Source organism: Globicephala melas, chromosome 1 (assembly GCF_963455315.2).
Source record: "Globicephala melas chromosome 1, mGloMel1.2, whole genome shotgun sequence".
Taxonomy (NCBI): domain Eukaryota; kingdom Metazoa; phylum Chordata; class Mammalia; order Artiodactyla; family Delphinidae; genus Globicephala; species Globicephala melas.
Window position 1 is genome coordinate 158,528,750 of NC_083314.1, and position 14,027 is coordinate 158,542,776.

General features: G+C 52.6%; 1 protein-coding gene across 4 annotated transcripts in view; it reads left to right on the plus strand.

Annotated features, from left to right (window-relative positions):
• GRIK3 (glutamate ionotropic receptor kainate type subunit 3) overlaps positions 1 to 14,027 on the plus strand; it is a 243,945-nt gene that overhangs the window by 202,387 nt on the left and 27,531 nt on the right. For all 4 annotated transcript variants that reach the window (XM_060307754.1, XM_070045534.1, XM_030869066.3 and 1 more), the window contains exon 11: positions 11,428 to 11,651. In XM_060307754.1, the coding sequence (XP_060163737.1) occupies positions 11,428 to 11,651 (224 nt within the window). The remainder of the gene's footprint in view (positions 1 to 11,427; positions 11,652 to 14,027) is intronic.

Genomic DNA, 14,027 nt, shown 5'->3' on the forward strand with positions numbered 1-14,027 from the left:
AGTGTGCTCTCCTGGGGGTACAGGGTCAGGCCCCACACAGGCTCCTTGAACACCCCTGGCCTGGTCTCTTGCAAGCTTTCTTTTCGGAGGCCGAGGAATCCTGTCCTGGCTGCTCTCCCAGGCCTGTGAACAGAGAAGGGGAGGCGAGGATGAACGCCCTCCAGGCCACAGGAAGCCATTCATTCATTTTTTTAAAAAATTTTTTTAACATCTTTATTGGCGTATAATTGCTTTACAATGGTGTGTTAGTTTCTGCTTTATAACAAAGTGACTCAGTTATACATATACATATGTTCCCATATCTCTTCCCTCTTGCATCTCCCTCCCACCCTCCCTATCCCACCCCTCTAGGTGGACACAAAGCACCGAGCTGATCTCCCTGTGCTATGCGGCTGCTTCCCACTAGCTATCTGTTTTTTGTTTGTTTGTTTGTTTTTTGTTTTGTTTTGTTTGTTTGTTTTTTTAACATCTTTATTGGGGTATAATTGCTTTACAATGGTGCGTTAGTTTCTGCTTTATAACAAAGTGAATCAGTTATACATATACACATGTTCCCATATCCCTTCCCTCTTGCGTCTCCCTCCCTCCCACCCTCCCTATCCCTCCCCTCCAGGTGGTCACAAAGCACCGAGCTGATCTCCCTGTGCTATGCGGCTGCTTCCCACTAGCTATCTACTAGCTATCTGTTTTACATTTGGTAGTGTGTATATGTCCATGCCACCCTCTCCCTTAAGCCATTCGTTCTTTTATCTCGAAGTTGTTACATCTCACTAGAGCATGTAAGGTGTTTTCCCTGTCTCATGGAGGCGGCTAGACCAAGATGGCTGAGACAAGGAGTGGTCATGGCTAGCCCTGGCGTGACTTCCCTTCCCCTGTGAAAGAAATAGCACTGCCCAGGTGTCCCTCTCTGTCGCCGTGTAACACTGAGAGCAGAGCAGAGAAGGTGGCACAGCTCCAAGGACCCATTTCCCCTCCTGACTCTTCTTCCAGACAGACAGTGCCTTTGGACTGTGCTGGCGCTGCCCGCACCTGGCGTGGGGCTGGGCACGCAGAGCAGGCATTGATGAATGAAGGATGTATGAATGAGCATGTGGACTTGCACACCATCCCCAGAGACACGGCCATGGGGTCATGACTACTGAGCTTCCCACCCAAGATGTGCGAGCAGAGGGTCTGGTGTCAAGGCCGTGACCGACCCCGTCACGCACTGTGTCCCCTGCCTTCCAACCAAGAACCAGATCTTAGTTCTGGCCAGCATGCGTGGGTCTTAGGAGGGGCCCCAAATCCCTGTTTGGGTGGCCAGGAAAGGCTCTACCAAGCCACGTCCTTCAGGCTGGCCAGTGCACTTTGAAGCAAGGCATGCTGGGAGCTCACCTGGGGTAGGTCAGAAGCCTGGATGGGACAGAGCAGGTGAGGGCAGGGAAGCAGATGGACTGAAAAGGTAGCCTCTTGTCAGGGCAGCCAGGTTGCCCAGAGCAATGACTGAGGAGCTCTGGGGAAGCTTAGGATCTACCTGAAGATGACCAAGTAAGCAGGTGAGGGATGCAGGAAGGACTTGGGCTACATTGAGATTCACTGCAGGGTTGTCAGCTGCCGGGACCCAGCAAGCAGAGACTAGCCTGGGAAAGACCTGGAAAGATCCTGGCAGGAGGTCAGGGTCCAGATAACCAGTGCAAGAAAGGACAAGGAGCAAAGCAGCAACAGAGCTGCAGGGGTGAGGGGGTTGCTGGAGGGAAACCAAGGGTGGGGGAAGCAACGGGAAGAAGCTGGCCCTCCCGCTGAGGATCATGCCTTCCTTCCTTCCACAAAGCTTTATGGAACCCTATCTCAGCCTGGGCTTCTGGAGGGCAGAGGCCGATGAGGCTCAGACGCTACTACTGCGTGGGTTGGGGGGGTGATGCCGGGGAGAGTCAGGGCACGGAAGAGGAGCAGAGGGGAGGGAAAGCCGATATGAGGACGCAGCATTGAGCTGGTCACCACTGAGGGCTACTAATCCAAGTCTGCACCCCAGAAAAGCCTAGCAAAGTGTGTCTCAGGACCACCTCTCAGGGGGAGGGGAAAAGGGGGAACAGGCTTATCCACCGGCACCTGACTTTCATTTCTGGGTTTGGCAGGGCAGGTATGGGAGCCAATCAGGGCCCTGCAGCAGCGTCCACAGGAAGTTATGGGGGAAGCGGGGCAGGAGAGACAGGAAAGAAGGGGACAAGAGGTGTCCAGGTGGGCAGGAGGTGACATGCTGGCAGCTTGTGCCTGCGTGAGGTTGGTCATGGCCAGAGGGTCTGACCTGGTGCATGAGACGGGTGAGCCAAGCCCACATGACGGGCCAGACCCCGGGCGGTGACTGGAGATATAGGAGCAACCAAGGTCAGCGTGGTTCCTGCCCCTCTGGGAACAAGCAATGAATCAACCAAGTTAGATTTCAGTAAAATTTTGATCGGTGCTGCGAGGAGGTATATGTACAGGGGACTTTGGGAGTGTGAAACAGGGAAATGACTCAGGCTTCCCTGCAGAGGTGACTCTGGAACTGAGACTTGAAGAATGAGGAAGAGATATGCAGGGCTTAGATGGGGGTACTGACCTGGGTGGGGTCGCCGAGGTTGCTGAAGTCTCCGCCCTCATCAGGGGTCCTGCAGGGCTGGTAGGACCATGCCGGGGCAGACCCTGGGTGGACGCCGGCCTTGTGGACAGACAGGGAGTAGGGAAGGGGGGATCTTACAGAGATGCGAATGGAGGTGTGATGCATCCCCCATAGTGTGCCATGAAGCGGGGAACGCCAGCTGAGCTGTCCTGAAAGACAGCCCTGGGGGGACTCAGGAACCGGCCGTTCTCCCAGGCCTGGGAAAGGCACGGGCTTCATGTCTCACTGCCGGGCATCCGTTAGCTCAGGAAACCTATGTGTGAAGCATGGGTACACGACCCCTCGGTCAGCACTTAGGAATTTTCTAGCACCTGTCCCATGTCTTTAGATACATGTGGGCTGTTCCGAGGTTATCGGTGGCTACAGTGCTGAGTGTTAAGTGTGGCGCTGGCCGGCTGGTGGGACATGAGTGGACACCACCTGGGACTCAGGGTACCCCCCAAAAGAATTGCAGTGCACGAGGCCCTGAAGGAGGGCTCGCTGGGTGACCTCTTCTAAACCTCAGAGGGTGGATCGAGCCAATGCTCCCACTGATTAAGGGATTCACTTGTTCATTCAATTGGTTCAGTTAAGCCCCGTGCTAGGCACCGTGGATACAGTGTGAACTAAACGGTCAGGATCCCTTCCCTGAGCCGCAGGATCTTACATTCTAGCGGAGGAAACAGGCAGGCAGTAATCTATGAATGTATGAATAGACGTAAGTATTCCACAAGAGGAGTGTGGCCAGGTGAAAGAGCTTCCCTGGCTGGCAGACTGGCGCCTGAGCTGAGAGGCCCTGCGCATCAGAAACCAGTGGGGAGTCCTGGAGGAAGGTCCTAGAGACTTGTGAGAGGTGGGAAATACCTTCCCTGTCCTCCTAGTCATCAGCATTCAGAGAAATCCAGGGAAGGGGTCTGGGTCATTTCTGGCTCCCTGGCGGGTAACAGAAAATGGTACATGAGGGACAGATGAAGGAGGACATAGACTTGGAAAGATGTCACCCAACATCAGCCATGGCCTTTAGACTGTGCACTCTGGTCTCCCAGCCTCCAGGTAGGCTGGCAGATGTGATGGGAAGATCTGGTGTCTAAGACACCACCATTACCTCACTGTGTCCCACCTTCCTCCCAGCTGGGGAACAGACCTTGGTTCTGGCGTATAGGCATTGGACCCAACCCCTGTTTACAAGGCCAGGAAAGGCTCTGCCCAAGTCCCCTCTCTCAGCCTAGAACAGGGCACTTCAAAGCAAGGCATGCTGGGAGCTCACCTGGGGGGCAGGACAGAGTCCCAGATGGAGTGGGGCAGGCTTGGGGTAGAGGACACAGATGGACCGCAGAGACGGCCCCATCCCCAGGGCAGCCAGGTCGCCCAGGGCTGCCACTGCGGATGCTGTGGAGCTGAAGATGTCACCAGGACCTGCCTGAGGAGAGCCATGAGGACCAGTGAGGGCTATCAATGAATGCTAGGGACCACTGATAGGTCATAAGTAAGGGTACCCATCAAGGACAAGGGCACAAGGTGCAGGGTCCAAACACTGCAGGGAGGCTGATGAGAGACAGGCAGGCTGGGCCAGACCCCGGCAGACTGGCAGGGGTCAGAGTGACCTCAGGAAGAATGGGGGAGCTGAACAGGGAAACAGAGGCCAGAGCTCAGCCCGTTAGGCTGGAGTAAGGGTTGATCAGGACTCTTGGGGGTACTTTGATGCTCAGTCTTCCAACAAAACTTTACTGAGCCCCTTCTTTTTGCCTGCCTTTGTGCTAATCCTAGAGATACATCAGTGAGTGAAATAAATGCAGTCCCTGCCCTCCTGGAGCTTATATACCAGCAGAGGAGCTAGATATTAAGCAATGACTTATAGATCAAAATTCATGTGTGGTAAGGGCATTGAGGACCAGCACAGGGGCTATGGGAATGTACAACTGGGACCTCACAGCCCGTGGAGGGAGGGTGCTCCCTGCCCCCAGCTCCTTGAGCTTGGCTGGGCAGGGCCTCTCTGGGCAGGTGCCATCTTCAGGGCCCTGTGGGATGGGGAAGGAGACCCCCCAGAGACAGGAGATGGAGCCGTGGGGCGTCCATCCCCAGGGCCCTGTGGCTATGAAGCAGGGAGGACCCGCCCATCCTTCCTGGAGGACAGAGGCACAGCTTGAAGGCTTTTGGGACTCAGGAATCACCAGTTCTCCAGGCCAGGGAAAGGCACGGCATCATTCCTCACCATCAGGCCATGAGGTTGCTGTCGGCTCAGGAAGCTGGCTTGTGAATCACAGGCGTTGGTAGTTGACCCATCCGCTGGCACTCATGAATCTACTTGCACTCGTTTCCCCTCTGTTCAGACGTGTGGGTTGTTAAGGCCATTGGCTGCCAGGCTTACGTCCAGGGCCTTTCAAGGGGCACTGTGTTTTCTTAAGCTTGGAGAGGCCAGGGTTCATCAGCAGATACTGTCTGTGACTGGCTTTGCCCTCTTAGAAAGTGCCAGGTGCCCCAGCCAGCTGGCTCTGAGGACACACTTGCTGGGTGTCTCTCCTACACCAGCAACGCCCCATTCATTCAGTCCCCAAATCTCTACCGAGGGCCTGCTGTGAGCCAGACACTATGCTAGGTGGGGGGAATAGAATAGTGAAAAGACACAGGCTCAGGCTCGGCTCTCATGAGCTTATGGGCCAGTGGTGCTGTGAGAGTCATCGCCAGGGAGGCCTGGTGTCACCTGCGGATTTCGTCTGTGGAAGTGATGTTGGAGCTGAAATCTGAAGGAGAAGCAGGCATTAGCTCAACAAAGAGTTCAGAGAGGAAGAAGTTCCAGGTAGAGAAAAATACCGTGCAAAGGTCCTGAGGTGAGCATGGACTGGAGGGTCTGAAAGAAGCCAGTAGGAAGAGAACCGGGGGAAAACAAGATGGGAGGTAAGGCTGCAGAGGCAGGCAGGGCTAGATGTGCACTTTCCAATTCACTAGCCACCAGCCACATGGGGTTATTTAAATTTAAACTTAAATTAATTAAAAGCAATTGGTTAAATTAATTTAAATTACTTAATTTAAAATTAATGAAATCAAAGTATAAATTGAGTTCCCCAGTTCTACAAGCCACATTTCAAGTTCCACATGTGGCTAGTGGCTACCATATTGGACAGTGCAGGTACAGAACGTTTCCATCATTGCAGAAAGTACTATTAGACAGCACCAGGTAGATCGTGAATGGCTTAATGAACCCATAACAAGAATTTTTTATCTGAAGGGCAGAGGGAAAAGTCTTGACATATATTAAGCAGCATTGGGAATCAGAAAAGATTCTAGTTGGAGAAACAAAACTTTGGGAAAAGACTGGAAGGTGAATTCCATGGATCCCACACACCAGAGATGTGGGCAGAGAGCCAGCAGACAGAGCCCTGGGGACAAGTCCTGCCTATGTGGCAAGAGTGAGACTAGGTTTCTTGGGTGGCTTTGGCAGTAGAAGTACAAGGACCTGGAGAGAAGTTGGGGCTAGTCAGCATGTTCCTGTAGCCACAGGGCTCCCAAGCCTAACCAGGTGATGTGAAGTGTATGCTGGGGAGACCCAGGCAGTCATGGTCAGAAGGCAGAGTCAAGTTCAGGTCTCTGGGAATGCAGCGTGGGCTCACGCAGGGCAGGGTGGGTCCAACCGTAAGGCCTGCCTATCAGAATAGGACAGGTGCAGGGGAAGGGCTGGCAGTGGGAGGTGCAGGGAGTTGCATGCACCCTGCCCAGCGTCCTAGGTGGCACGTGTGTGAGTGTCCTAGGGCTGCCACAGCAAATGACCACAAACTAGGGGGCTTAAAAACACAGAAATGTAAAAAAAAACAAAACACAGAAATTTATTCTCTCTCAGTTCTGGAAGCCAGAAATCAGAAGTCAAGGTGTGCACAGAGTCGGTCCCTTTGGAGGGAGCATCTGCTCCAGGCCTCTCTCCTAGCTTCCAGTGTGGCTGGCAATCCTTGGCATCCTTGGCTCGAAGTGGCATCACTTCAGTCTCTGCCTCCCATCACATGGCCTTCTCTGTGTGTATCCGTGTGTCCTCTCTTCTTCTTATAAGGATACTAGTCATTGGATTTGGAGCTCACCCTAATTCAGTATGACTTCATCGTAACTTGATGACTTCCACAAAGACCTAATTTACAGAGCTTCTGGGTTGGTGGACACGGAGATGTGGGGAGAGTGGCACGCCCAGAGAAAGAGAGAAAGCATGGAAGCTCCGCACCCTTTCCCGCATAACTTTCCCTGTGTATCTTCTTCATCTAGCTCTTCCTGAGTTCTATGCTCTTATAATAACCAGTAACGTTGAGTGGTTGCACCATTTCACATATCCACCCACAACCTACGAGGCACCCAGTTGTTTTGCATCCTTATCGCCACTTGGTATTATCAACATTGTTTTCTTTTGGCTCTTCTGATAGGTATGCAGTAGTATTAGGGGAATTTTAAACCACTTGGGGAGTGTTGCTAGGGGACATATGAGGGAAATACGGTGACACAGAGAGTCTGAATAAAAAACAGGCTCATGCCAGGAGCCTTCCACAAGGCTGCACATTCAGGAGAGGGTGTTTGCACACTGATGGCTTTAGGGGCACTCAGTGGGAGTCAGGGAGAAACAGATCTATGCGGAAGTGGACATGCCCACTGAAGATAGAGAAAGTGTGTCCTCCCTAGGCACAGCCCCAGCTACGCTACCCAGGAATTTCTCCAAGGTTGTTTAGTCCCAGTGGCAATTAATAAAATACTGTTTTAGGTGGCGGTGAACGAGGGAGCCTATTTCCAAATAAGGTCACGTTCACAGGTACCCAGGGTGAGGACTTGAACATGTTTGGGGAGGGGGTGCCCAATGCACCCCACACTGCACATGGCTGGTATGGTAGAGTGGTAAAACATCGGGGTTTGAGGTCACAGTGAACTGGGTCCAAGTACTGGCTCAGCCACTCCCCAGCTTGGAAGGTGGCTACGCTCATCACCGTACCACGAACGCCACCGGCCACTCACCAGCTTGACCAAACCTCCTAGCCTGACGAGCCACAGTACCCTCACCTGGAATGCGGGGATCGTGTTTAGTGCCTCATGGGGCCACCGGGAGGGTCGCATAAGGTAACGGAGGTAGTACACTTAGCAATGCTTGGCGTATAAGAAGCATCTATGAAAGATAGTAGTTCTGACTATTTTAACTATAGCAGTCCGCAAGCAGACGCCCTGGGGGATCCCCAACCGAGAGGCGGAGCACATACATGGGGAATCTGGTGGGGACCATACTTGGGAACCCAAGTAGGCAGGTGCCAACTGGGCCACCAGACACAGGTAGCAAGCTGAGGCTTGCCAGGTTTCGCTCTGGGGTATGCGGCTATAGCATCCCACCAGCAGCCAAAGTGCCTGGATACTAAGGGCAGAAATGTGGAGCTGTAGCTAGTTAAGTCATTCTTGCCTTCACTTCTGTTTGTGGAGACGTGGTAAAGCAAATGGTGCCAATTGACCTTATGTGAGCATGGAGGAGAGCAGGACAGCTGGAGCCAGGCGGGCGCGGACAGATTCTTGGGAAGTGGAGAGCTGCTTATGGGGATGAAGTGGTGTCCTGGATGGGCTGTCCTACCTGGTCCAGAGGTTTATTTTTTTTAAAAAGGTATGGAAAGGTCTTCAGTGAGGCAGAAGGGCTAACAAGTCACCCCTAAGACCAATGAATGTGGTGCACGAGCCCGAGGTTTGGTTTGTTCAGGGACGTGATTACTGTAAATACGAGAGCAAAGACATTGCACCTTCTGTGAGCTTCAGTTTCCCTCCATAGATAATACGGGTTGGAATAGATGTTGCTAAAGGTCTCTGGTCCAGCTCTGACAGCCTATGATTTTATGAATCATCCTCAAAGAAAACTTGCACAAGTGGGAAGAGCCTGCCAAGATTGGGCCTTTCATTCTGAGTAATGAACTGAAACAACAAAGGCTTGACATCTGTTCAGCTCTTTCAAGGGAAGTTGGACAAAATAAGGCCTTTTTCAGGGAAATCGTAACCAACGGTGAAATGCAGTACTTCCTGCCTAAACCAAAAGCAAAGTGGAGAACTCCAGCCTTCCTGAAGCCCAAGGGAGAACACACATCAAAACTTCCTGTGAAGAAGGTCAGGTTGACCAGTTGTCTTGCTGCTGTAGGCACAGGTGCCTTCTAACACCATTAGAACCCGAGAGCAGAAAGGCTGGTGGGGAGATTCTGAAGGTTCTGAAACCATCTGGGGGAAGAAAGAGGGCCTCTGGCCCTGTGGTTGGCTTCCTCGCCACTCCTGGCACACTCGTGGTGGGAAAGACATTGGCTGCAAACACACTGACCCCTCAGTTACTAACACTGTCATCCAACCTGCCACCAAAAGCCCAAGGAAGATTTGCCACCATTGACTTTGAGGTTCTTCCCAAGAATCCACTACAAGCCCCAGAAGCCATTCCCAGAGACCAGTTCCAAATGCATTCTGAACAGTGATGATGACTCTGGAGTCAGAACAGAGCCTCCCAAAGCAATGTGCTTTGAAGGGGCAGGGCTAGGGGAGGCCAAGTTCTAGAATGATGTCATGCCAACATTATAGAGAATCTTAGAACTTCAGGACTGAAAGGGACCTTCCAGAATGTCCCACTCCAGCTCCCACTCCAATTGGAGTCCTATCCACAGCCTCCAACAGGGGCCCCCTTCACCAGAAGTTCCATGAGAGCAGAACTGGGTCTCTTGCTCACTGGTGCACAGTAGGTCTTGAGCAAATACACATTAGTCCCACTGCACCTTCCCCAACAGTTCTCTCTCCTTTTGTTGCTTTCCTTTGTGCACACCCTGAAATGAGAGGGCTCCAGGGAGCTAGGGTGGCAGCAGCTGCCTGTGTCTTCTTCCTCTGCCTTCAAAGCTAGGCAAGTTCCAGCTCACACATTTAGAAGCTTACAAAAGGAAGGTCCCAGTATGAAACATCCCTTGTAATAGGCCCCTCCTCCCTGACTTTCCCAGGTTCTAAGATTCACCGAATCCTTGGGCTCCTAGTGTCAATAATCAGCCGTGGGGGCTGACATTAGAAGGAGAAACATTGGGGTTATGTGCCAGTGCCCCCCAGCCTGGAGCAGTGCCCCCCAGCCAGTGCCAGTGCCCCACAGCCTGGAGCACCTGCAGAGTCATTTAGGAGCTGGGGCTCGACCCATACCAGTCCTCCCTGTCTTGAAGTTTCATTTCAACTTGGTTGCTGGTTCCTATTCTAGGATCGGTGTAGTCAGAGATGTGTTAATAGCTACCACTTAGAAAACAATTTGATTAACGTCTGTCTGCCCTACTAGACTATAAGCCCCAGGAGGGCAGAAACCACGTCTGTGTGGCTCAGCTGCGTATCCCTAGTGCCTAGTGAAGCTCACAAAACAATTAATTGTTTAAATACTCAGTTAATTAATTAAGCTGGGCCAAGTCAGTGGATGATTGCCTAGAGACTATTGTTTGGAAGGGGGTTCTCAGAGGCAGCTGCCGCCCTTAGCAAAAGGGTCTTTTGTGCTGGTCTTTAGGACTCAGCCTCTCTTTCTGTCCTGCCCCACCCGAGGAAGGGAAGTGATAACTTGGTTCACATTCTGGTGTGTAAATATCCACAGGAGCCCAAGGCACAGCCTCTCGGAGGGACACATTATTAGTTAACAAATATTGCAAAGGCTGAGACGGGGCTGGGGAGTAGAGAAGCAAAGCAGTGAGTCAGCCACAGTCCCAACTGTGCTTAGCGACTCATAGGCAAATAGGCAGATATGACACAAAGACACACAGCTGCACAGACTGCCATTTCAACTGAGCGGGTTAGGACCTTACCGTGGGACAGCGTGAGCTTCATGGGAGTTTAGAATTGGAGGATATCAGGGAGGGCTTCTTGGAAGACATAGCCTATGCAAAGGAATATGGAAGGCGGTGAGAGTTAGACAGCAGGAAGAGACATTCTCAACAGGGCACCGTGTGTGCAAAGCATGGAGGTCAAGAAGGGAATGTGGTAAACAGGAAGCAGCTTAGTGGGGCCTTGTGCAAGAGGAGAGCAGTGAGGAAAGCCTGCAAAGATGGAAGTGAGAGATTGTAGATTTTTAGTCAGAAAAAGCTCAGACCAGAGATACAGACCTTTAATCATTCCCCTTGTTAAAATTGTGATGGGCTAAGATTGATCAACTTATGGGCATCCCTAGCCTTCCCCAGTCCCTTCCCTTCCTCCTCTGCTCTGTTCTCTTGCCTCCCCTCTCCTATTAAAGAGGGCTCTGAAGTTGCCTGTTTAGTTTCTTCCCCACCCTTTCCCTCCAAAGAGAGTATTATTTTTGCCCCACTGGTTTTGGGGGCTTTGAGGATATATAGAATATCCAAAATGGCGTGGAGCGTGCAAGAAGTAGATAGGAGAGGAAACCAGATATAAATAAGGGCTGCTGTGGATTCTGTGTCCTCCTCATGACCTTTGATAGTCACAAAGAGCGAACACCAGCTATTTTTAAATGTTTGAAGATTGCTGCACTGTATTTGAAAGGCACCATTTTGAGAATGGACCACATGGGTTACAGCTGCAATAGGGTTCCATTCTCTGCATGTTGATACCACTGTCCTTTTCCTCAAGGCCATGAGCTCTTGGAGAACAGGGGTTAGATCTAATTCATTATTGTCTCCCAGCACCCTGGGCATGGCCTGGCCCGGAAGAAGGGTCAGTAAATATTGAAACTAAAGAGTGGTGAAGTGATCCAGGGCTCAGGCAACAGACTCCACTTCACTCCCTTGTCTCTCCTCCCTTCAAGAAGGGGTGCTCTGTCCCCTGCTAGCCTTAGGCTTTGCTCATAGGCTGTCTGTCTCTCGTTGCAGAAGGCAGATCTGGCTGTGGCCCCCCTGACCATCACCCACGTCCGCGAGAAGGCCATCGACTTCTCCAAGCCCTTCATGACCCTCGGTGTGAGCATCCTCTATCGCAAGCCCAATGGCACCAACCCCAGTGTCTTCTCCTTCCTCAACCCCTTGTCCCCAGACATCTGGATGTACGTGCTCCTCGCCTACCTGGGTGTCAGCTGTGTCCTCTTTGTCATCGCCAGGTAAGGGCAATGCCTTGACCAGAGGTCTGGCCCAGGGTTAGAGGCTCAGGGAGCCAGGCAGTTCCCCCCATCCTCAGCAATTGGCACAGAAGGCCCAGGTTCAGGCCACTGCTGTACCTGCTCTCCTGCCTCCCTCCGTGAGGCTCAGATCCTTTCATATCGCTCAGGGATCACTCCATGGCCTCTGAGCTTGAATCCCCCAGTCTCCACCCTGGTCTGCGTCCATGACTCTGAGAGGCAGCAGTTGTATCCCAGGTCCTATGAGAAGGAGAGGTTAAGTCACTGCCCAAGGCTGTACCACCTGGGCCAGGCACCCAGTACAGCAGACCCAGGCGCATTGGGTGGCCCAGCAGGTAGCTTGAAACTTGGCAAACAGACTGTGTCCATCCAGTCCACAACAGCAGGGGGAACAATGCCACATAAACTCACACGCATGCACACATGCAGAAACTTGGCACACGCACATACCTGCCTCTAACGCGTACTAGCAATACCCTTGCATATTTAGTTGTTCACATGAAGTAGACACAGCACATCCTTACTGGTGGGTGGTAGGGAGAGGTCACTAGGAAACAGGTTTAGCTCAGTGTTTACCAAGCCCCATGCTCTGTCCTTTACAGCCAATTATCTTATTTAATTCTCACAGCCTCCCATGAAGGGGAGACATCTGGACTCAGAAAGGCTCAGTACGCGCCAAGGCCATCCTAGCAATAAGGGACACATCCGGCAAGTGACCTCAGGTCACCAAGTGTTTTATCTGCAACCCACATCTCTGGCCACCTGGACATGCGTGTTCTGTTCCTGCCCCAAGTTGGTGGCTCCTGGGCCCTCTGCCTCCTGCCTCCAGGCTCCAACCCCAGCCCCTGCCCCTGCCCTGGTTCTTTTTTCTCTAAATTCTAACACGGTGTGAAGCGAGACTTCTCCGGAGAAGCAGTTTGAGATCCAAGGACTTGGTGTTTCGGCCTTTTTCTCTCCTGAGTCTTCTTTGAAAGCCTTCCCCCAACCCTGCTTCTTTTCACTCCCTCCTCCCACACAGAGACAGACCAAAGGGAAGGATGTGAGAGAGGAAATTGTCCTGCCTCCGAAGCTCTTTGCTGCCGGCAGGCCTGATGCTGCCTGCCTGCTCGCCCAGCCGGCAGCCCAGCCTGCCACAGAGAGACCTTCATTATGCCTCTTGTCTCTAATGGTCTAACAAGCCTTTGAAAGCCAGGAGCCATTCTCCAGAGCTCTCACCATAATTTTAGCAGCTCCAGCCGGCCTCTTGGCTCCCACCCCCTTGCAAACAGCTGGAGTTTTTCCAGCATCAGCGTTGCTCATTTGATGTGCCTCCCTTCCCCCTCTAATTCCTGGCCTTTCATCAGCTGCTGGCAGCCCAACCTCCTTCCCACCCACTACCTCCTGGCCAGGCAGGTAGGAGCCCCCCTCTCAAGGTTAGGCTGGGAAGACTTTCTGGAAGAGATGGGATTTCTGGAGCTGCTGGAATGACACAGGATGCCGGAGAGAGAGGAGAGGGACAAGGGTCTTGGCCACAGAGCCATGAACAGCATCGTAGGACAATTGTCACACAGTGTAACACTCTGACGACACAATTCACACTCATCCTGTCAAATCCTTATGGCAGTCCTGTGAGGTCGGTACGATTATCTCCACTCTACAAAAGCAGAAACTGAGGCTCACAGGGGTTAAGTCTTTGCCCAAAGTCAGAAAGCCTTTCTGTGGAGTGTTAGGCTTCAAACCAAGACTTGCCCGACTTTAAATCAGGGGTGGCACACACAGGAAGCATGAGGGAGTGAAGCAGGCTGGGTGGTAGGCGGCAGGGAGTAGTGGGGACTGAGGCAAACTCGAGCACACATGTGGAGAAAAGGGTGACTACCACTCAGCTCCAACCGACTGTGCTAAACAGGAACACAGACCAGTGCTGCGGGGTCCATGATTTTAGAGAGACGTTCAGATTTTCATGTGAAGCCTCATGGCTTTTATAAGTAGCCACTAATTTGATTTTTTACAATACTGGTGAGGTCGAGCACAGCACATCTGTAGTGTGGATGTGGCCCTCTGTCCCCTCGCCTCCACGTGGCCTGTGTCCTTTGGACCACTCCTTGCTGGCTGCCGGAGAGCTGGACACAGCTGCCCAAGAGATGGGGTCTGCGAAGGGTGGGCAGGTGTCCAGGCCCCCTCCGGGCAGCTCCAGCAGGGCACAGGGCTGTCCATCCTAAAAACTGGCCTGGGGCTTCCCTGGTGGCGCAGTGATTGAGAGTCCGCCTGCCGATGCAGGGGACACGGGTTCGTGCCCCGGTCCGGGAAGATCCCACGTGCCGTGGAACGGCTGGGCCCGTGAGCCATGGCCGCTGAGCCTGCGCGTCCGGAGCCTGTGCT